The sequence below is a fragment of the Mauremys mutica genome, chromosome 8 (assembly GCF_020497125.1).
Source record: "Mauremys mutica isolate MM-2020 ecotype Southern chromosome 8, ASM2049712v1, whole genome shotgun sequence".
Taxonomy (NCBI): Eukaryota; Metazoa; Chordata; order Testudines; family Geoemydidae; genus Mauremys; species Mauremys mutica.
This window is the reverse complement of record NC_059079.1, coordinates 10948812-10972367: the sequence shown is the minus strand read 5'-3', so window position 1 is coordinate 10972367 and position 23556 is coordinate 10948812. Positions and strand designations below refer to the sequence as shown.

Sequence of the window (23556 nt, the reverse complement as noted above, 5' to 3'; positions counted from 1 at the left end):
GCACTTCTACATTTATAAGTCTTGTACCTTTGCAGCTAGAATGGAGATTATAGCCACTGCCATCCTCTGCATATTTTGATCTTCATGGTTACATAGCCACTGCATAACAAGCTTGGCTGCTTCAAATCTGAAAGTTAACAGTTTTTATTTTCAGAACAGAAATTGAATAAGCCTTTGAAACAGAACATACACACCGCACATCAGACCAGGATCCCCCATGCAGTAGAAATCGGAAGCACTGTGCTTTGTCCCAAGCAGGTGGAAGTGAACACTGGAATTAAGAGCAGGCAAAGCTAGTCTCAGGCCCACGCAATGAGTGAAACTTACAGAGCAACACAAAGACCTGGTCTACACTGGGGGGGGGGGGGTGTCAATCTAAGCTACGCAACTTCAGCTACATGAATAACGTAGCTGAAGTCGACATATTTAGACCTACTTCACTGCGGTGAGTCCACTGCTGCCGCTCCCCCATTAACTTCGCCTGCGCCTCTCGCAGCAGTGGAGTACTGGAGTCGATGGGAGAGTGCTCAGCGGTCTATGTATCAGTCTAGACTAGACGTGATAAATCAACCCCCACTGGATCAATCGTTACCTGCCGATCCAGTGGGTAGGATAGACATACCCTCAGAAAAGTTTCAACATCAGCTTTTACAACAGCCTTTAGGTAAGCCAAGGAACACCACCAACAGAAATCTGTCTACTCAAATTACTGCACACTCATAGAAGATCAGGGTTGGAAGGGACCTTGGGGTATCTAGTCCCACCCCCTGCTCAAAGCAGGACCAAGCCCCAACTTTTTTTTGCTCCAGATCCTAAATGACCCCTCAAGGTTTTGAACTTACAACCCTAGAGTTAGCAGGCCAATGCTCAAACCACTGAGCTCTCCAGTTTGCCAGCCTGCTACACAAAATATAAAATCTTCACTTAGGCCAAGATCACAGGGGTTACTCAGATTTCAGGATCTGCTCCCCCAGTGTCTCTTTTACTAGACGTTTAATATAAAAGCACAAGGTCCTCTTTTGTAAAGAGCTGAAGGAGAATTGGCTGAAGACCAGAGATAACCCCTTGCTTTCTTTATCCTTCATCATCTAATCTAGGCATGTTGGATGCAAACCCTCCAAAGCCTTCCAACAACATTTCTAAATAAAGGGACCACTGCAAAATGACAAAACTTCACTTCCACAATTCCAGAGAGTCAGCAAACTGAGGATTAAATTCTGACCTATATTACACACCAGTGTAGAGCTGGAGTAATTTAACTGAAGTCAATTCTGATTTTTTCAGACCTATAATCCATATAATTGTGAATTATGGGCCCAAACATTTCTCATGTATACACACATGAGTTACTATGGGATCTGACATCAGAATCTAACCCCATGAATCAATATCTGGTCTCCAAAATGGCAGAGTTCTATTCTTCCTGAGACTAGGCCAACAATTAGCATATTTCAAAAATAAACGCTACAATCCAGGAGATTAAAAAACAACCACCAAAACCCACTGATCTGTTATTCTACATGCCATTTTAATTAACAGGATTAAATTTACCTGTTAAATGGAACATCCTGAAGGATCCTGTCACTGCATAGTGAAAGAAGGCAGTTCTTCTGCAGCTGTATGAGATCAAAAAAGCGTTCAGCAGAAAAATACAAAAATTTCAAAGTGCTTCCTTGTTACATCAGAACTGTGGAGTTTGATGGATCATGTACTGTAAATGGTTATACTTCTAAACAAGAGAAGTGTCAAATAAAAAACACCCACATTTTTCTAGAACAAAGCAAAGTCCTTTACATAACAATAACACCCTCTTCACTAGAGAATGTGCCATACAATACTGGGGAGTCAAGTTTTGCATGGTCTCTTTACCCAATACAAAAGTATAAAGGCTTTTTTGGTGTGAAAGTGGTGTCAAGTTGTACAATGCCAATTTCTTATTGTTAATTAAGGTTTTTACAATGACTATTAATAATTGACCTCCAAATGGGCAGGGTCAACAACTTAATAAGAGCCAGGTAGACATGGCTACAGAGATATAATTGGCTGTACTATAGTCTTGCACCTAGAACATTTCTTCCTCTTACAATTAAACTCAATGGTCCAATAAGGTGGGAGAAACAGTTTTAAAAAAATCTGTAACTTTCTTCAAAGCTATATCCCAAAACAGAGCACTCCAGGCCAGTTCTCCTATCACAATTAATGAGATCTACAAATCATTCATGATCTCTAAAATCCATACTATAAAAATGGTTAATTTGTTACCAACAGAGGAAAATACTAGAAAACCATTGGAAGTGGACTTGGGTAAATAAATACCCCCAAAATATTTGGAAAAACAGGTCTGTAGCAAAACTGTCTAGACTGGGGTCTCAAATACACGGCCCATGGAGTTATTTCCTGCGGCCCTCCATAGGCAGCGACTCCACTGGCAGCCAAGCTCCCCTCCCCCTCGCACGCCGCATCTCTGCTCCTCCGCCTACCTCCCAGCACTGAAGACTTTTTTTGGGGAGGGGAGGGGAGGGGTAGGGTAGGAGAGTGGGGACATGGCTCAGGGGAAGAGGTGGAGAAGAGGCAGGGCCGGAATGTGGATTTGAGGAAGAGGTTGGAATAGGGCAGGGGTGAGCAAACTACGGCCCGCGGGCCGTATCTGGCCCCTCAGGGCTTTGGATCCATCCCGCGGGACTGCCCCCTGTAGCGCTGTGGGCCATCTCCAGAAGCAGCCAGCACCACAGCCCCGGGTGGGGAGGCAGAGGGCTCCATGCATTGCTCTTCCCTCCATGCACCGCCCCCCCACAGCTCCTATTGGCCGGGAACAGGGAACTGTAGCCAATAGGAGCTTTGGGGGAGGTACCTGGAGGCACAGCAAGGGCAGCACACATGGAGCCCTCAACCCCCGCTCCTCCAGGAGCCACAGCACTTCTGGAGCAGCAGGGGCCGGGGACAGGGCAAGCAGGCAGGGAGCCTGCCCTGGCCCCAGTGCGTGCCGCTGCCAGCCCGAACCCCTCCTGCACCCCACCCCATAGCTCCCTGCCTTAAGCCCCCTGCCTGCACCTCACACCCCTCTTGCACCCCAACTCCCTGCCCTGAGCCCCCTGCTGCACCCTGCAACCCTGTGCATCCCAACCCCCTTCCCTGAGCCCCCCATACACTGCACACCCATCTTCTGCCCCAATCCCTTGCCCTGAGCCCCTTCCTGCACACTGCACCCCCCCCCCACACCCCGCACTCCCTCCCGCACCCCAACCCCCTGCCCCGACCCTGCATATTATTTCCCCACCTAGATGTGGCCCTCGGCCCAAAAAGTTTGCCCATCCCTGGAACAAGGGCAGAGAGGGGGTGGAGTTGGGGTGGGGACTTTGGGGAAGGGGAAGGAAAGGGTGCAGGGAAGGGGTGGAAAAAGGCAGGGAAGGGGCGAGGCCTCATGGACTGGACGAGCAGTCTGAGGTATGAAGTTCAGCACATATGATTCTTTACTGTGAGTAGTTGGGAAGAATGTTTGTTAAAAGTGGCAATGTATTTTGTATGAATAGTTACTTTAAAAAGTTCCTGGCATTACAGCTATGTTGATAGACTTAGTGTAGATCAGGGGTCGGCAACCTTTCAGAAGTGGTGTGCCGAGTCTTCATTTGTTCACTCTGATTTAAGATTTTGCGTGCCAGTAATACATGTTTACGTTTTTAGATGGTCTCTTTCTATAAGTCTATAATATATAACTAAACTATTGTTGTATGTAAAGTAAATAAGGTTTTAATAATGTTTAAGAAGCTTCATTTAAAATTAAATTAAAATGCAGAGCCCCCTGGACCGGTGGCCAGGACCCAGGCAGTATGGGTGCCACTGAAAATCAGGTTACATGCCGAAGGCGGCACGCGTGCCATAGGTTGCCTACCCCTGGTGTAGATCATCATCAGTGTTACTCACCACATAAAGAATAGTTACAGGTGTTTATATTTTATTAAAACCCCTCTTCACATTACAGTTTTTAAAAAGTTAATACAGTATACTGACTTTTAATAGTATACTATACTACTCTATTTTTTTCATTTTTGACTATACTTTTGTATCGTTGTATGAAAAGATTTCAGTGATGCGGCCCTCAGGCCAATGTACTAGTCCTCATGTGGCCCTCATGGTGATTTGAGTTTGAGATCCCTGGTCTAGACTAGTAATACTCAGACCTCAGTGGTTCAGGAGCCAAATTAGCGATCAACATTACCCAAAAGAGAGACAATAGTGTGAATGACGGGAGAAAATATATAGATCAACTAAATATTATTCTCACAGCAAATAAGTTAATAACTTAATGCAAGTTGATATTTTAATTAGTTAATAACATAGTAAAAGTATCCTGATTGGTTAATAATTAAATCAGAGAGTGTTTTAATATCATGTGCTGCAAAGAGCCATAGGAGACACATCAAAGAGCCAGTTGCACCAGTCTGATTACCACTGCTCTAGACCCATGGTGGAAGGGAAACATTGTACCAGATATTAAAAACAGGGCTTATTTGCCCCCTGTACACAGTCTCTAAAGTTGACATTTTAGACTGAGAATTGCCCAAAACATACTGCTGAGAATGGCAGCCTCCTTCATTATATCAGGCATTTGCTAACTTTTGGAAAAAGGTAGGCATTCATTCCTCACAGCCTGTGGAATGTGATATAACTCCCACACTTTTCAACTACCTTGACCTCTTTGAAACACCTCACAAGCAAATCCTGCCAGGCCTAATGCTACTTTGCGGCTCATCGTCCAAAATGAGTTTTGTAATTAGGGACTACACAAGAAGTTTCCACCTTCCTCTTTGGAGGGAACCTTTCCTCCAATACATTACATTAATCATGCTTTACTGAGCAATAACCCACAGGCAACATATAGAGAGAAGTGGTACCCATATATCCAAAATTCTCTACCAGAAACTTTAGGGCTGTTTTTGTAAAGGACAACACAATCAGTTCTGGACTTTTACTTAACTCACTCCTGCCTGGATAATGATAATATCATGGCAATAACCATTGGGACATAGCTGTCAGATATCTAATGGTGGTATCTCTCCTGTTTGTCTCTCTCCTTTCTGTTCTGGTTCTTTGTTTTTTGCTGTGTGAGGAAATGTTTAGCACAGTTACTGAGTTTTGTGCATACAATGGTTGATAAAGATGACAATAGGCATTATTCTTTTATTTGCCTCTTATTGTCCTTGCTGATTAGTTTGATTTCAGTAAAATAAAGTCTTTAAAAAAGCCATGCTAGAGGAACATTGCTTCTACAAACTGCACTCCTATGAGGCAGAGAGTTCAACAGGGACGTGACTCCAGGGAATGCAAAAATCAAGGACAGAAAGGCACCAGACATTCCTTGCCCACGTGTTTGTCAGTGGGAAAATGCAGCTCCTATTAGTGCCTGTTAGGTGGGATCTCACCGTACAGTGCCGCAGTTCATAGCAATAGTACAACCACAGACCCTTAATTCTAGTAAGTTAACTATCCGACTGCACTTCTACAAGTTTTGTCATGCATCATGATTATATTAATGTACTGCAGTCTAAGTAAAACTGTCACAAAGAGCAGCCTTTCAAGTTACAATATATCTGGTGTGCATACTGTACTCAAACATATTTGGGTATATCTGTTCAAGGCCATCGTTGAGGTAGAGTCAGAACTTGCCTCTTCTCTGTTAAGTTCTTATTGTTTTGCAACATCTACAGGGGATGGTTAGATCTCCATCAAATTTACAAAACAGCTGAGGCTCTATTTAGCTTACAGTCAATACTTCATAGCATTAAAATAGTCTCAAAGCAGAAACACCTCACAGCACCTGGGCTGTATTTCTATTATTAGGCCTCCTATTAGGATGAGAATTCCACAGAAAAAAGAAACCTAATATTTTTACCTGTTGATGGTTGGGAAAATGTTCCATGGCCTTAAGGAGTAAGTGAGTGACATCAGCCAGTAGTCGAACAGGCATGCCTGCTGCTAAATCTTGCTTGGTTAAGTTAAACACACATGCACTTGCTGCTAACTGCACAGGCAAGTTCAGAGGGTGATTTCGCATTCCAATAACCACAAGCTGAAAGACAAACAAAATCATATTCACATTATATATAAATCCACATACTGAAGACCAACCCTGGATCCATTGGTGATTTGGTGCCCCCCAGTTCCTCCCTACCTCTCACTTAATTCAGCAACCCAGTGAGTGACATTTCAGTATCCCAAAAGAGCCTCTCTGCTTTTGCTCAGTTATTTCAAGCAAATAATCTTAGTGCTACTACAGCAATAAGGCTGCTAATTTACCATAGGCCTATAGCCATCCCTTCTCAGGTTATGGTTTTGGCTTTGTAAACTTGTCACAAATACCTTATACACAGGGAAATGGAAGAGTAATCTTTGCTGGTGACTGAATATCCAAACTCTCTTTACAATTGACACTAACATGATCAAGCAGCAATATCTCCTGCTAACACAGCAGGGCTGGAAGAATCATGATATTTTCTTAAAGTCACTTGTTTAATTTGAAAGATGTTGATCAATAATCTTTTTTGTTAGAAAACTGAATCTCTCTGATCTCTCCTTCCATTGGAATGATAAAGATTGAACTACCTCTGGGGCTCCAATGATACAAAGCCAGTGGCCTAGGGACAGGCTTTTAGTCTAATAACTCCTACAGGTAACTCAATAGTCTGTCTATCTTTAAGCAATACTTGTTCAATAGTTAGCATGTCATAATCCAATATTAGGAGACTTTTTTAAGCCATATTCAGAAGTATTTATTTGTAAAATGAATTCATACTGCTGCTGAATTAGCCTGGTGCCTCTTTTCAGAGGAAAATCAACGCTTTTGCACCATCCACACCACTACCACATAAATCACTTTCACATGAACATTAACAGAAGCTTAATGATTTCTACTAAACCTCTTAAGCAATATCAAGCAGGCAGAAGAAAGCTACATAACATACATTAAGTTTTCAGTATATTATAAGCTTTCCAGATGCTCATCTGAAGTTAAATTTACAGAACAGAGCAAGATTTTCTCATCTGACGTGTATTGTTTTACCTTTAAAATTTCAGGCTTTGTTTTTTCCATAATGTGTGTAAGGCTGAATAGATGAAAGAGTGCTTCCCTCACAAAGAATGCCCGCTCACTGTACCGTTTCAGTGCTTCAGAAATCTGAGTTTCATTTGCTTCTCCAGACACCTATGAACAGACAAAGAAGCTTATATTTCCATTTTTTAAAAGGTGACATTACTGTATTTCAGAATTTGATTTTTCTGAACTGTGCAAAACTATTGTTCCAAAGCTGGTGGCATTTTATCCAAATCCCTGTGTTTTTAACATTTCATCTACCTAGTACATGATCTGCCTGCAGTAACCCAGGACTAGACATACTTTAACATTCCCCATCCAAATAAGGTAACATTGTACAGTATAAATAGGGCCCTACCAAATTCACAGTCCATTTTGGTCAATTTCACGGTCATAAGATTTAAAAAATCATAAATTTCATGGATTTCAGCTATTTAAATCTGAAATTTCATGGTGTTGTAACTGTAGGGGTCCTGACCCAACTCTGAAGGCAGCAGGGTGGAAGTAAGGGTGGCATTGTATGGTATTGCCACACTTACTTCTGCACTGCTGCTGGCAGGATGCTGCCTTCAGATCTGGGCACCTGGCCAGCAGTCACCACTCTCCAGCCACCCAGCTCTGAAGGCAGCCCAGAAGTAAGGGTGGCAATACTGCAACCACCCTACAATAATCTTGTGACCCCTCTCCACAGCCCTCTTTTGGGTCAGGACCCCAGTTTGAGAAATGCTGGTCTCCCCCGTGAAATCTGTATAGTGTAGGGTAAAAGTACACAAAAGACCAGATTTCCCAGTCTGTGATGCATTTTTCATGGCCGTAAATTTGGTAGGGCCCTAAGTATAAACCAAAACTCAGCTTCAATCCAGTCTTTGACCAGAACTCCCTGTAACCAATCAGGCAGGAGGAGTGTCACTCCATAACCAATTAATGTTGCTTGTGTCCATTTTTGCCTTATAAGCAAGATTCACAGCTGCAAGATCCGTCACACACAAATGGGCACACACTGCTGCTGAAACAATACACTTGATGCAATTTTCTCAGCTGGAGGTGGTGCTGTGTTTTAGCCACACCAATGAGAGAAAGCTTCCTTGTTTTTGCAGGTTACTAATTAGTTCAATCAGTAGCTATAGCTTCCCAGAATTCTATTAATGAGAAGTATCATAGGTCCTATATTCTCTTTTTAAAAAAAAAGAAAGAAAGATGTATTCTTAAAGCCTAGACTTTAACTCAACTTGCTAACTCATGTGAAAAACAACAATTGCCTTCACTAGAATTTACCTTGAGTTAATTAACTTAAGCACTGGAACAAATTGCCTAGGAAGGTTGTGGAATCTCGGTCATAAGAGCAGGTTAGACAAACATCTGTCAGGAATGGTTTAGTTCAGCATTTCTCAAACTATGGGTTGGGACCCCAAAGTGGGTTGCAGCCCCATTTAATGGGATCACCAGGGCTGGCATTAGACTGGCTGGGGACCAGGGATGAAGCTCGAGCCCCACCACCCAGGGCAGAAGCCAAAACCTTAGCCTCACCACCCAGGGCCAAAGCCTGAGACCCAGCGCACGAGGCCAAAACTAAAGCCCAAGGGCTTCAGCTCTGGATGATGGGGCTCAGGCTTTTGGCTTTGGCAGCTCGGGCAGGCTCAGGCTTCAGTCCCCCCTCCTGGGTCGTGTAGTAATTTTTGTTGTCAGAAGGGAGTTGCAGTGCAATGAAGTTTGAGAACCCCTGGTCTAGTTATTATTTAGTCCTACCTTGAGGGAAGGGGACCTAGATGACTAGATGACATATTGAGATCCCTTCCAGTCCTACACTTCTACGAGTCCCCATAAAACTCAGGTTAAGAACACACTTTTCTTTTCTTTTTTGGCAGTCAAGACAAAAGAACTTAGGCTTTGGAGATTACCTTTAAAAAATGTCCCTTGCTCACCTGGTATCTTTTTCACCCCCGTTACAGCGAGCACTCCCATTATCTAATGCCACTGCTTTTTAAATCTCTTTATAGGTAAGCAATATGCTATGGTACTTCATGTGTTTCCTAGGGGCAAGTAAATGTTCACTGACTGCAGTTGGTGAATTGTTATTTGCGGGAGGGGTGGCTCAGTCACACACATAAAAAAGTTAAGTTAATTCACCTCAGGATATCTGAAGGGATATATGTTTGGCTCCTTTACAAGTTGCCAAGGGACTCTGCATTTGATGTGTTTATATAAAATAGTTTACAATGAACAAGTCCACAATCAATGTTCTGCATCCCATATTGCTTGGGCCAAACAAATCTTTCAGATCTTGCTGCCAGACCAGGAAATAATCTTTCTTACTACAGTGTTCTGAGAGATGCTGTTGCCATCTTTTTACTTGCCCTATTGATAAAATATAGTGTTGATTATCACTAAACTATGATGCATTTTGCAAGTAAAAAAACCCACACCATTTGGAACTCTTATGTCCAGCTTCACATCTGTCTCACACACTACCTACGGTTATCAGTTTATCTTCACAAGATATTTCACAGAGAAGACTTGCTGGACTGTTATATGACTATTCTGATCTCACTGGAAATTACTGCCTACTGTTTATTCTTAAGTGGTAACAGTATAAAAATCAGCTGCTCACACATATAAGCAGACATTTCAATATAACTGAATTTGTATCTAAATTCATGGCAGAGCTAAAACCATTATGAAGCTGGTACAGCATAATCTTGAAGAAAGCGAAACTATACAAAAAGCATGGTGTGACAAGAAGACAAGTGAAAGAGCCTTTAATATAGATGTTTTGGTATTAGCCCCTACAAAAAGCATGAAATACTCTCATGAGAGGGTCCCTTTGAGGTGGTAGAGAAACTAAAATGAAGTCACTTATCAGGTACAAAACCCCTATAGTCAGGGTTTACCCCAAACTGTACATATTAGCAGAGTAAAAGCTTACCATAACAGAGAGCCTATAGTAAACAGGATACGCTATGCAGCTGAGAAATGCCAAGTATTGCCTCTCTTAGACTTAATGTCTGAGAGTAATGGGGAGAACTCTTTAGAGAGCATTAAAGTGAAGCGCTAGCCCCCATAGGAAAAAAAAAAAGAAAAGAAAAGAAAAGTAGTGGCTGTGTTACAAAGTCAAAAAATGGTATTCTAACAAACCTGGTTTCACTTACCAAAGAGACCACCACATTAACACTAGTGATGCACACCTAGTAAATAGAAAGGCTTACAGGACTATAGGGACAATGAGGGAACAGATCAAGGGAGAGATGCAAACCCATTTTGGCCAGTCCAGATTTTAAGAAAGTATTTGAATTGAATTGATGCCTCCAACACAGGCCTAGGAGATGTACTGATGCAGACCAGGAAGAAACAGCCCATTGCACTCTGAGCAAAAAACCTGTCTCTCACTGAACAGAATTACCCGGTAATAGAAAAGGAATGTTACACTACTGTGTGGGGTGTAAAACAGCTCAGATAATTCCAACAGGTGGTTCAGGGTGTTAACAGATCACTCACCATTAATATGGTTTGAGAGAACAAAAAGGAACCAACTCCAGACTGCTACACTGGAGTATTAAACATAACAGGAGTATTAAACATATTGAGGGGTTTGAGAACAAGGTAACCAATCCCCTATCCAGAAAAGAGAGGGCAGAGATGAGTCACTGATGTAATAAAAGGGCTGGGTGACAGGCAGAAACATCAATCTGAAAAAACAGATGTTGAGCCGGAGTACAAAAGTAGTTCCTGAATATAAAGTTGTATTGCATCTACTGTGTTAAGTAGAACTGCTCAAAGCTATATTCAAATGCCAATGCATCAATATGAATGAGGCTTTGAAATATTGATGCTTTATGCTAGAGGTCATGCCAAGGAACCAGAGTTTATTATGCCAATAAATAGTTTCAGACTAGCCAGTGCTAACGTCCTGTTCCCATAGGTTTGATATCTCAAAGCAGTACTTCAAGACTCATTGAGTGGTATAGAAAAATAGACAATTTACATTAAATATGACCCAAATTTTGGCACAGAAACAGTTACATGAAGGCCCGAGCCACAGTTATTAGCAATTGCTATTACCGGATAAAAATACTATGATGGGAGGTGAACCTATAATTTCAATCTGGAAGAACCACATGTTTGTTGTAACAACCTTAAATAGACAAACTTAAAAAGTCAAACCTTTAAGTTTCCTTCTCCTGTAAGGAATTCTGAGTAGCCAGCATCAGTAGCTAACAGTCCCACAAACTGCATTGTTGGTCGTTGTTGAATAAATGCTTCTACAGCTTCATCTGTAACATGCTTTCTTCCGGAAATGTCCAACGACACAAGGTTAGGTAGGATATCTTTCTGTTCTAGTAAACGAAGTGCTATATCTGATGTGAATTGTTTATCATCTGAAATATCAAGATGATTCAGATATTTTAGTTCTCTTAGAACATCCAAAATCTGTGTAGTCGTCATTTTCAAGCATTTCAGGTGGTGCATGGTCAGAGACTTAAGTTGCTCCTTGCAGGTGAGGAGTGCAGTTATGTCAGTGACAGAGGTATTGGATATATCTAGACTTTCTAACCTTGGAAGTGATGCAACATCTGCTAAGTCTTCATTGTAGAACAGAACATTGGTAATGCTCAAAGCACGAAGACCAGACAACTGACTGAAGCATCTTTCATATGGGTCTTCCAAGGAGAGAGTTAATGAGTTCAGCACAAGGCATTGAAGGTTTTGTTGGATCCATTTATTGCTGCCAAGTCCACTTATGATGTCTGTGATTGTAATATCTGCATTCACCCCCGTAGCATCAAGTTCTACCAGCTTGTGATGGCAAAATGCTTTCCGGAAAGCCACTGCAGAGATTTTTGCTTTGCGGATACAAGCTCGTTTCAAACGCATCTGGTTGCCTCGGAAGATGCCCACAGTTCCATCATTTAGCAGCCCTGTTGGAAAACAGCAATAAGTTTATGCTGTATTACAGATTTTTTAAAAAATCTATGGGGGGAAAGTGACAAGGGTTAACAAGAATAACTGGTTCATAATACACAGTTTGCAGTCAATGTAGTTATAATTAGGGGTGTACCAAATTCACAGCCATGAAAATCACGTCACGGACCATGAAATCTGGTCTCCCCCATGAAATCTGGTCTCTGGCTGCCCAGCTCTTAAGGCAGGGCTGCCACAGCACAGAAGCAAGAGTGGCAATATCATGCCACCCTTATTTGTCCACTGCTGCTAGCAGGCAGCATTGGCTTCTGAACTGGGCACCCGGGCAGCAGCCACCACTCTCCACTCTGCCTTCAGAGCTGGGTGGCGGGAGAGTGGCAGCTGCTGGCCAGGTGGCCAGCTCTGAAGGCAATACTGCCTGCCAGCAGCAGAGAAGCAAGGATGGCATGGTATTTCCATCCTGCCATCAGCTTCAGGAAGCACTGCTGCCAGCAGTGGTGCAGAAGTAAGAGTGGCAATACTGCAACACCCTAACAGGCTTGTGATCCCCTTTTGGGTCTGGGCCCCTAGTTTCAGAAACAGTGTGGAGAAATCACACATTTTTCCTGGGTTAATCACGGCATAAATAGCAACATATACAAAACCTAGTCTGCTTCATATAAGGCTGAAAAGTTCAACTGGTAATTAACCTGTCTTTAAAACAACCTTGAATTATGGACATTTTAGACTAAAACTTGCATTGATATGGCCCTACCACAAACTTATGAGAACTGATTAGAAATTTGACAAAAATTCAAAACATTTTGCTGAGGTTCCACCCACCCTCCATTTCCTGGCCGGTCCATATTGAAGACCAGGAGTCTGATATCAGAAACAGGGTGGCCACCCTTATCAAAAGATAGACTTTAGTGAAGACATATGTTAGGCCTGCACTTAATATATAAACCGCTACCTGGATATAACGCCACCCGATATAACATGAATTTGGATATAACGCGGTAAAGCAGTGCTCCGGGGGAGCAGGGCTACGCACTCCGGTGGATCAAAGCAAGTTCAGTATAACACGGTTTCACCTATAACACGGTAAGAATTTTTGGCTCCCAAGGACAGCGTTATATCGAGGTAGAGGTGTAGTTAGAAGAAGAAAATAATGGTTTTGACAGTTTTTTATAGTGCATTCCCTGGTTTGATTTTTCTTTTCAGCAACGAAATACATTTTATGCACACTGCTTACTGTGTAACATGAAATGAATGAAGGCGTTATAGCCAGATGATTTTAGATGTAATTATGCAGATACAGGGTGGAACAGACAGACTTCAGTTAATTACTTCATGAAAGATATTAACATTCTAATTAAATATCTGAGCATCTGCAGAAAGATATAGTTCATCAGATTCCTTTAATCCTGACAGAAATAAGAACCCCAGCGAAAAGTGCTGACATCTAATTGAAAAGAAACGTTAAACTAAGGTCATAAACATGGGACAAAGGACATTTTATCCACGAGGGCAGCTATCTATCCATCCATGATGCATTCAGCAGAAGTTGTTACAAAGCCAGAAGAGCAAAAATCCCTCTTCACTGGAGATTAAGGAAGAAGGTTCATGTGGCTCCAGTGCCAGATTCTACTAGACTATAAAGTAGGGGCTGCAATGTCATATTCTAGTGGAAAACCTACAGCTGCTGCCTTCAAAATAAAGATTTTACCATGAAATGCCATAGTCTGCAGCAGTCGATCAGCGACTTCTTGTGGAAATATTCCAGGCTCCTGCAAGCACAGTGTTCCATCTTGCCTTTCTGTACAAAACTTTTCTAGGTCAGCAGTCAGAAAATTCAAGCAGATATCAAGTAAAGTATATGGAGATGCCTCCTCCTGTCATAAGCAAAACACAACCAAATTACTGAGACATTAGAGTTAAATAAAAAATATTGGCCATGAATGATCAAGCCCATTTATAAACATAGTATTTTGGTACCAGTCAGTGTTTTGTTAGCACAAGTCTCATAACTAACGGAAAGGGTAGCATTACAAAATCTGCTGCGGGGACATCCTATCATTATACATTCAATTTTAACTATTAAATCTCTCGCTTTGGATCTGAACAATAAAATCCTTTTAAATGTAGTTAATATATTAAATATGATCCTACAGTAATTTAATGGAATATACTGTATTATGATATTGCTGCTGTTTCCATTTCCCTATTCCAAACAAAAGAGACAGGATGTTTAAAACGCATTATATTCAAAAGAAACACCAAGCTGGTGTAGAGACTATGCTTTTGTTGGATACTGGTATATCATCTGCTGAAGTGCAATGCCAAACTACTGATTAGTTTATCGCAAGGTGGATTAAAATAGAATAATTATTTTTTTTAAAATCAGATTTTTAAGTTAAATATATTTTTCTTTTTATAAATAAAATCTGTTTAAATTTAAAATTTGAAATTATAAACAACCAATGTTAATGCCTAAGCATCATATAATCTTAAAATAATTTAAATAAATAACCAAAAATTATACACTGCAATAATGAGCTCTCTTCAAATTTTTAATCAGTGTTGCTTTTTAAAATATATACAAACTCATGAGGAAAACATCTTTAACTGTGATGGTGAACTCAAGTTTTATAAATGTGTCACAATTTCATGCACTCCATTAAGAATCTATATTATTTTCAATCTTTATAGTGGAGCAAACATTGACGTTTCACAAATGCAATTTCAATTTCTATTGTGTACAAAAGCTTTTGCCTTCATCACTTTTAGTTTAGCAGCAGATGCAGAAGGAATATTTTGTTAGTTTGGATTAGTTCATTCAAAGTTGAGAAACTACTTGGCATCTAGGAAAGCTTGTTTTCCTCTTCCAATCTATTAAAAACCAGGTGGGAGACAATGAGATCTACTAATTCTAAAATCTGGAAGGAGATTAGATGCCAAAGTACCTTTGAAAATCTGACCCAAAAGTGCAGATAATTCACTAATTATAGTTAAGCCTTCCTTTGTTCTAAAAGAAAAATATGTTTTGATAAACATATGTTTCTTATGTAACCAGCATATTTAAGGCAGTTATATTTAACTAATACAAATAATTATAAAATGTTTTTGTTCATTTTTAGTTGAATCCCAATTTCCATCCAAATGCAGCTTGACACAGACCAAGAGTGGAAAGTTATCTAGTAAATAAGAAATGCATCATTCACAATTTCTTAATGTGTTAAAAATTGTAAAAATTAAGAATCCGAATAATGTATGTAGAATGAGATATCTATGCATTAAAGCAGTTAGTGTGTCCTCCTGATTAGCAAAAATGTATTCAAAAATTAGAGTAAAGACTATATTTAGATGCGAGTTAACATGTTTTAGGAAAATTACTAAAAAGTACAAATGCAAAACAAGATTAAAATAAATGCTTTAAATCAAGGTTTCCTGACTGCTGATTTAAATCAACCCACGCTGCTTCCAACCTAATAGAAATGAAAAGCTGAAAGTTTAAAAGTGCCTTAAAATAAGGGGCAGCATTCTATTAATACTAAAATTGATAAATGACATACGGTATTTAAGTACAAGATTAAAAAGGACCGAAGAAGACCTGTTCATTACTGTACAAAGCTGGGACCCAAAGTGACAATTTTTATAATCTTCTTTCAAATCATAGCCAACATTTTTTCACCTTGTGTTGGAATTATTATTATTTAGGCAGAGTATTACCATGACATTAATTTAACCCTAAATTCCTTTATTAAATCCAAAGGCCAAATGGTATTTATACAATTGCACTAAAGATGCCTAAAAAGCCTAAATAATAAGCAATTTACTATGTCCAAACAGTAGCAAACATTTATAAGCATTTGATCAAGATACTTACAAACAGACTAAACCTGGGATACTTACCTATACTTGTTGGCTTCAACATGATCAGGTAGGTATTAGCAATGACCCCTTTAAGAGTTTACTTTTTATACCCGTAAACAAACAAGTGAGATAGTTTTGCCAGTTACTGACTTCAGCTAAAAACCAACTGAAGACTGTTCACCCTTATTTCCAGTCTTAATCCAGGTAAGATTTACAACCTTCTTTCTTTTCAAGGTCTTTGCTACCCTCTTTCTTGCTGACCAACAGTTTTTCCATTGCACTAGGGTTCCCAGAGGCTTCAACGCTGGAATGTGGGTTGGAAAGGGTCATGAGAACTCATTTAAAGACAGATTATTTTTGTCTTATTTAAAACCATCCGCAGCCACCCCAGTTATCAGAGGCTTTTTTTTTTTTTTTTAAAGAAGCTTTCCCTTGTTTCATCAGTTATTCTTTGAACCAGACATTCTCCCTACTTTATTCCTACTGACCTTATAACTCGGTATTTTCAAGGCCTTCCTTCTACTTGCTACTCAAGGCCCTTCTTTACAACACACCCACACCCCATCTCTCTTCCTTAACCAAACTAACCCTAATTCTTTAATTTCATATTTATCCTACACACAGTGCCAAGGTATTGCAAAACATATCCTTGGGTATATCAGACACTAACGGCAAGACAGGAAATAATCATGAGAAACCGCTGAACTTCTCTTATTAATACATAATCTTAATCTTTGAATATAGTTTTTCTGTTCAGTCTTCTAGTGCCCAATAACAGCCTACTGTTTTTAAGCAACCAGATTCCATCATCATAAGGAGTGACTCACAAACATTATGAATCATTCTCAACACTAACACCAAAGAATGCTGAGTGACCGGTACATGTTCCCCTACACGATTTTGAAAATAAGGGTGTCAGTTTTTGATACATAAACTCCAAGAGCAATATTATTTTGCCTTTAAACTGAATGTTCTGGCTATATTTGTCTTTTATTTCTACTTTATGTGGCTTCCATTCTGTTACTTCATCTGCCTCATGTAATCCTCTTGTTTAACTCATTAAGATGTATCTCTTTATAAATGAACTGTTCCATGTAACACTGCATACTTTCAGGAACTTCACCCTACCTTTGTCCCATCCTTAACTAATCACTTGTAGTCAGCTAAAAGACATTTTAATTTAACACAGTTGAGAGTTGCAAGCACAGGGCTGGGAACCAGAAGCTCCAAATTATAATCCCTACTCAGACAAACTTCCTCTACGACCTTTGATTAGTAACTCAAATTCTCTGCCTCAGTTTCCCCATCTGTAAAAGGAAGACAATTCTTACTTACTTCACAAGGGACTTGTAGTGCTTAGTGTTTACAAAAATGCTCTGAAGTATTGTTAATGCATTTTATTACTAATTAACTATTTTTCTTATAAGATTTGTTGGACATTACCAGTAAGCAGTAAATTTTGGCTACATCTATACTCAAAGATATTAAGAAGGGGGAAAACGGGTTGTCTAGACTCTTTTGCTTCTTTATGATGTATAACGGATGCCTGAAAGTCTTCTGTACAGAATTTTGGCTAATCATTTAAAATCACTTCTCTTTAAAAGTGGAGGGGGAAGAAATTGTCTATCCTAAAATTACTTCACACATTGAAGAGCATATGACTGTTGATTCTCAATCAAGAATCAGCATATGAAATCTACTCTCATTTAATAAAAGATGCCCCTTGCTCACATCAACCCCAGTGCTTGTAATTTGCTGCTTCAACATCTGACAGATGCAAAACATTGGTGATATTAATTGCTTTTGGCACCTTTCCATTCTTTTTGCCAGAAAAGCTAAGTTCTTCTGTCTGTCAGTGATTAAAGTCCAATGATGTTATTAGGCTTTGTTGATGGACCAGTAACTGAAATAAATTGGGAAGATAAGGGTGTAGATTAAAAAATTGTCCGTTTGTGATCAGAGATGAGCCCAGACCAATACGACAGATCTAAACACCCCTGAATTTTAGGGGAAGTTCAAATAAAAATATTAAAGCTTCAGCCCATCTCTAGTCTGATTCCGTTCAAAATGCTTATTCTTCACACCAGAAGGGCTTCCAACAATAACAATTAACTAGGATTAATTATACACACACCAGTAACACCACACATCTTTCATGAACTTCATTGATTCCCACAGTGGTGGGCATGAGGCTGTGTGCACTGCTTCTGTAAATCTATGGCAAAAAGCCAGGTGGGAAGGAGCTTGGGAAGGTTTTTGGCATAAACTGTACAGTGAAGCAGAAGACCCAGTACTGGCAATATTGTTTTCTGTGTTCTAATTAAGTTCCTCAATAAGTGTCAGGAAAAAAAAGTGACTCTTCTTGGAATTCTCTACTGTTGTAACGTGACAATGGGGACATGCCCTATAACTATTTTATCAGAACCAGAAGCGTTTCTGATCTTCTAATGTACTGTCCTTTTCCTTAAAAAGGACATGTTCAAGATCTTATGTTAAAAAGAAAGAGAGTCCTTGCCTGTGTTTAAGAACATACGAGGTTAGAAGTAAAATAATTTTCAAAATGTTACTTTTCTATTTATGCTGTTAAGTTTTTGCATTTCACTCAACTTGGAAAATGGAAATGAACTACAGTAGTTTCCCTTTTGTTTCTAATTAATTTCACTTTCCAGCTTTCATGCATTAACACAGTGCTGCCATGTTCAAGTTGTAAACGCTGCCTAGGACTGATTAAATCTTAACAAAAGCTGTTTTATATAGAAATAAACACAAACATTTCTATTGAAATGTGTGATTAGACTTTTGTATACACAGCCTAAATTACCTATCTAAACTACTTGATAGAGTCCCTTCAATCTCAGTACTTTTCCATCCTGTCAAGTTCATATAAATAAAAGTCACAAGACAGGCAGTCAAAAAGATAACCAGACCTCATGTGTCTTCTCTGGTGTACATCTGAAAGACTGACATATTATTACTCAAGATACATAACAGCATTATACTGATGCAGCCAAGAGTGACTATAGTTTTGCCTTATAAAGCAGAATAGTTTTCTTTAGCTTTTTAAAAGCTTTTGTTTAAAAACAATGAATTACTATTTTAATAGATGTTTATTAAGCATGAAAAACGATGAAAAATTAAATTATAATTAGTAGTATACATTATAAGTTAATAAAATAAATGGCGTGGATTTCAGCATCTAACAGCAACCTAATGTAGGTGGCAGCCTGAAGCATAATGCCTCCTTCAATCCAAGTTCCTCTGATTATAAGCATGTAAATGAGTGTCTTGGGCAGATTTGTCACATGCAGCAAAGAATTCTCTCCCCCACAAGTCAAAATAAAAAAATAAAAAAGAGGAATATTTAAAACTTCTGCTTCCCACCCTATCCTAATAAATTGTTTATTACGGAGAGAAAATGTTTTGCCCTATATAAAGTTTCACTATTTAGAGAGAGTACAGTTTACAAAGGGCCACTTCACATTCTTGAACTACAGAATCCTAAATTCAGCAAGTCTTGTTTAAAATTAATGAAGAGGATTACTTTATCAAGAACTTCAACCATGTTTTTCCTGAATTTCTTCTGAAACAGCATCATGTGAACCACAATCACATACACCTACTTACTGTAAACTAAATCAACAAGTATATCTGACTTCTTCTGTCAGGCTGCTGTAGCCTACTCTGGCAGAAAGGCTAGTTTCGCTATCCTCAATAATGACTTCATCTGCTCCTTTGCAAGCCCTCATATCTCAGACTCATTTAAAAATAAAATCTACTTTTTATTTGTTCAGAAGATTTTGCTTACTCAGCTTTTCTTTGATGAACCAGTGTAAAAGCTTTGAAGATTTTTCCAGAATATTGATAGATCCTTATCTTTCCATTAAACTCTTTCTGAGAAACCTATATCAACTTTGACAGCAAAATTTGTTTATTCTGACCGCAAATGCCCTATGACAGCAGCTCTCAAACTTTTTTACTGGTGATCCCTTTCACATAGCAAACCTCTGAGTGCAACCCCCCTTATAAATTAAAAACACTTTTTAATATATTTAACACCATTATAAATGCTGGAGGCAAAGCAGGGTTTGGGATGGAGGTTGACAGCTCGCAACCCCTCATGTAATAACTTCACGACCCCCTGAGGGATCCCGACCCCCAGTTTGAGAACCCCTGCCCTATGACTGCTGCTTCATTTTGGTCTCCATTACGGAAGGAGATATGCTCCACGTTTGTCATTTGTTCTAAATATAAATAGCACAGTGCTTTTTAAAATAGAAGATACAAATGCCAACTTTCCAACATAACAGAACCACCCTGATTCAGTACCTTTGATCTAAGGACACAGATTTTTAAAAACCAAGTATTCCCTTCTTTGTTTTCAATGGCCATTTTTCTCTAATAAGAGCTATATACAGAGAGCCTTGAGCATCCCATCTAAAAAGACAAGAAGTTCTTTTCCTCTCCACTTCAAATAAAAGGTGACCTTACATTTGGTTTCTTTAGGAGCTCTTGACTTGGGACTCATGAGTGAGGAGGTGTGCTCAGATACATTTACATCAGAACATAGTTGCACCCGAAAGCAGAGTCTACATGCATAACTAGGTTGATGCATGTGGACTTATCTGAACCTAACTTTGTAGCGTAGAGCAGGCCTAAGTGAGGGCTTAATATCATGTTAATGTGCACTGTAGGGAACTTTCAGCATGCATCAGTAGGATCCACGTGGGCTAGTAAGTGTGCAACATGCTGGTGTGAACTAGAATTTACACCCCAGCTAGTATGCACTAAACTAAAGCACCATGTAAAGTCACCCAACATTTTCAAACAAGCATTCTTAACAATCTATATTTCTAACATAGAAATGAAAGGAAGTGGATTATAACCATACATCTGAAATTGTGAACTAGAGCTACATTTTAACAGTACATCAGTTCATTGACCATGGATCTAATTGTATTTTGCAGAGTTGGCAATTTAGGCCTAACACTATAACTAAATTACTCTTTATGAAGATTTAATTAAAAGATATTTAACTGTAAATTACAAGGATAATGGAAGCTGTCTCACTCCCAACCCCCAAAATCTAGATTTTCACGTAAAAATGCACTATTTTAAAACTCCCCCTACCCCAAATCATTTTAATACTAAGATGTTTCTTTTAGCCTATAAAGAGTTCAGCTGCCTGGGTATATCATGTCAGGAAAGCTTAAGAAATGAAGCACGCAGACCTCTGGTATAACTGTAAGGTGGCTGCTGGCAGAGCATATTCAGTGAATGACCCTCAATTTTGGAACATGTTTCCTACCTTGGTATAACAGAACCTGAATCTGTTGGCTTTCTGGACACTCTGCAAGGCCCATCCGTTTTCCCAGGCTTTCAAGATGATGAGCTAGGGAGACCGTATGGGGTGGGGGGGGAAGGAGCTGAGGAAAACCTGAGGTAATACAGCTCTTCCCCCACCTCTTCTACTGCTTCTCTTAGCTAACAGCCAGGCCCAATTGGCTTTTAGCTCATGTTGTTGTAGAGGCTCATGCACTAAGCTCCAAATGTCCCCGGTTCGATCCTGCCCGTCGAGGGTGTTACATATCTACCCTGCAATCAAATATCAATAGCTGGCCCATGTCAGCTGACTTGGGCTCACTGGGCTAGAGCTGTGGGGCTATAAAAAATACAGTGTAGATGTTTGGGCTCAGGCTGGAGCCTGGGACCTGGTGTGTCTGTTTTGCAGTGTAGACATGAGTGACTCTGAAGTACAAGTCCCCCTGATTTTTTGAGGGAACTTGTGCTCCTTAATTGGGTAGGCCTGATCTACACACAGGGTTTGTGCCCATTTCACAGAATCATAGATTATTAGGGTTCGAAGGGACCTCAGGAGATCATCTAGTCCAACCCCCTGCTCAAAGCAGGACCAATCCCCAAATGGCCCCCTCAAGGATTGAGCTCACAACCCTGGGTGTAGCAGGCCAATGCTCAAACCACTGAGCTCTCCCTCCCCCTATTCCAGTTAAGAGCAGGGGTTTTGTTTGATTGAAACCAAACTAGTTAAAGATCAGCACAAGCCTTACTCCGGACACGGCTGGAGTGGTGGAAGTAAGGTGCTGATACCAGCAGGGCAGAGTCCCCTGAAGGCAGGCGAACAGGTGACCCGGGTCTAAGTGCATCCAGACGCGGGGGGCCAGGCCGGGCACAGTTCGCGCGCCCCGCTAAGCCCCCAGCTGGTTCTGGAAGGGCCCCCGAGATGGGTTGGTTGTTAACTTCCCGGGGCGAGCCGCTGTCAGGGAACGTAACTCGCCCCTCCACGGCGCGGAGCTGCCGCCCGGCTCCTGCAGCCTCGGTCCCTGTTTACGTAACACGCCGCTCAGCGGCTCGTTGCACAACCACCCGCTCCCCAGGCTGGTGGCCCGCAGTGACCGCGAACTGTCCTGCTCCCCTCGCGCCCAGAAGCCGCAGCGATCCGCTGTCGGGGCCGCGAGCGCCGGGCTGCCATCGCCCGCCAGTCCGCTCCCGCGAGGGCCTCACCGCCCGCCTCGAACAGCCCCCGAGGCAGCCGGAGGGGAGTTTACCTCAGCCGAGCCCGCCAGGGGCTGTGCTCGGGGGAGGCAGCCCCGGCCCACACCGCGTGGGGCCCGTGCCCTCGGCGGGCTGCAAACCCCATGGCGGGGGGGGGGGGGGAACGACTCACCATCTCTGCGCTGGCTCCCCAGGCTCCGTCACCCAGCCGGGGCGCAGGGCCGCCCCGTCGACCTGGAAGTGAATCCGGCTAGGGGCGGCCGGGCCCGCCTCCCGCCTTCCTTAAAGGGGCCGCGTTGCTGCTGCTTCTGCCGCCGCGTTGGCCGTCGGGCCGCAGCCGCGCCGGGGGGCCCGCTGGGAGCTGCGGTCTTCTGAAAATCAGCCCCGTTAAACCAAAGTCTCGTCACGCTGGCCAAGCAAAGCGTAATAAATCTTAATAAATAGTGGCCTTGAGCATTGTACTGACTTAGCAATTCCATTGTAAGTTCCTTTTCCTGTTTCCCCTTGGGAGGAGTTTGAGTGTGATTGTGATTTTTTTTTAATTTAATTGTATTAACATCTATTGAATCCCTAGTGGTATTAAGTGGTGTAGAAGCCTATGAGGTGACAGTGTGCACCGGTGTAACTCAAACGGTAATCCCCCCCATCCACACATATAAATGGAATGGGCACAGCAAGGACCAGATAAGTATGTTTGATTAAAATGATCTATCATCTCATTAAGTTAAGTGATATACAAAATTCTCAGTTCTGCGTTGCTGATGGTAGAGTTGGTCACTGATCAAGCTCGGGAACAGGTATTTGTGCAGAGGCTCCAGCACAAAGTAATTGCAAGTCTCTGGTGTAAAAGGCCTCATCCTACTTCCACTGAAGTCAATGGGGGCTTTGCAACTGACTTTAATGGGAGAAGATTTGAACCATAGATGTAGGTGGTAGTGAACACTTCTCTCTCACGAGACATACCCACTACAGCAGGGGTCGGCAACCTTTCAGCAGTGGTGTGCCGAGTCTTCATTTATTCACCCTAATTGAAGGTTTTGCATGCCTGTCATACATTTTAACATTTTTAGAAGGTCTTTTTCTATAAGTCTATAATATATAACTAAACTATTGTTGTATATAAAGTAAAGTTTTTAAAATGTTTAAAAAGCTTCATTTAAAATTAAATTAAAATGCAGAGCCCCCCG

The 23556-nt window shown here is 41.0% G+C and overlaps 1 protein-coding gene across 3 annotated transcripts in view; it reads right to left on the bottom strand.

The window, feature by feature from the left end:
* The window catches only part of ZYG11B (zyg-11 family member B, cell cycle regulator), a 34300-nt gene extending 11688 nt beyond the window's left edge, over positions 1-22612 (bottom strand). The window contains exons 1-7 of one of the 3 annotated variants that reach the window (XM_045027859.1): positions 22542-22612; positions 13713-13878; positions 11246-12000; positions 7058-7198; positions 5891-6067; positions 1552-1616; positions 28-127 (exon numbers count right to left, since the gene is read on the bottom strand). In XM_045027859.1, the coding sequence (XP_044883794.1) occupies positions 28-127; positions 1552-1616; positions 5891-6067; positions 7058-7198; positions 11246-12000; positions 13713-13878; positions 22542-22544 (1407 nt within the window). In that variant the 5' untranslated portion in view covers positions 22545-22612. Of the gene's footprint in view, positions 1-27; positions 128-1551; positions 1617-5890; positions 6068-7057; positions 7199-11245; positions 12001-13712; positions 13879-21924; positions 22036-22422; positions 22442-22541 lie in introns of those variants that run through there. The other 2 variants (XM_045027860.1, XM_045027858.1) reach the window with 2 other exon arrangements.
* Between the last annotated feature and the right edge of the window lie 944 nt (positions 22613-23556).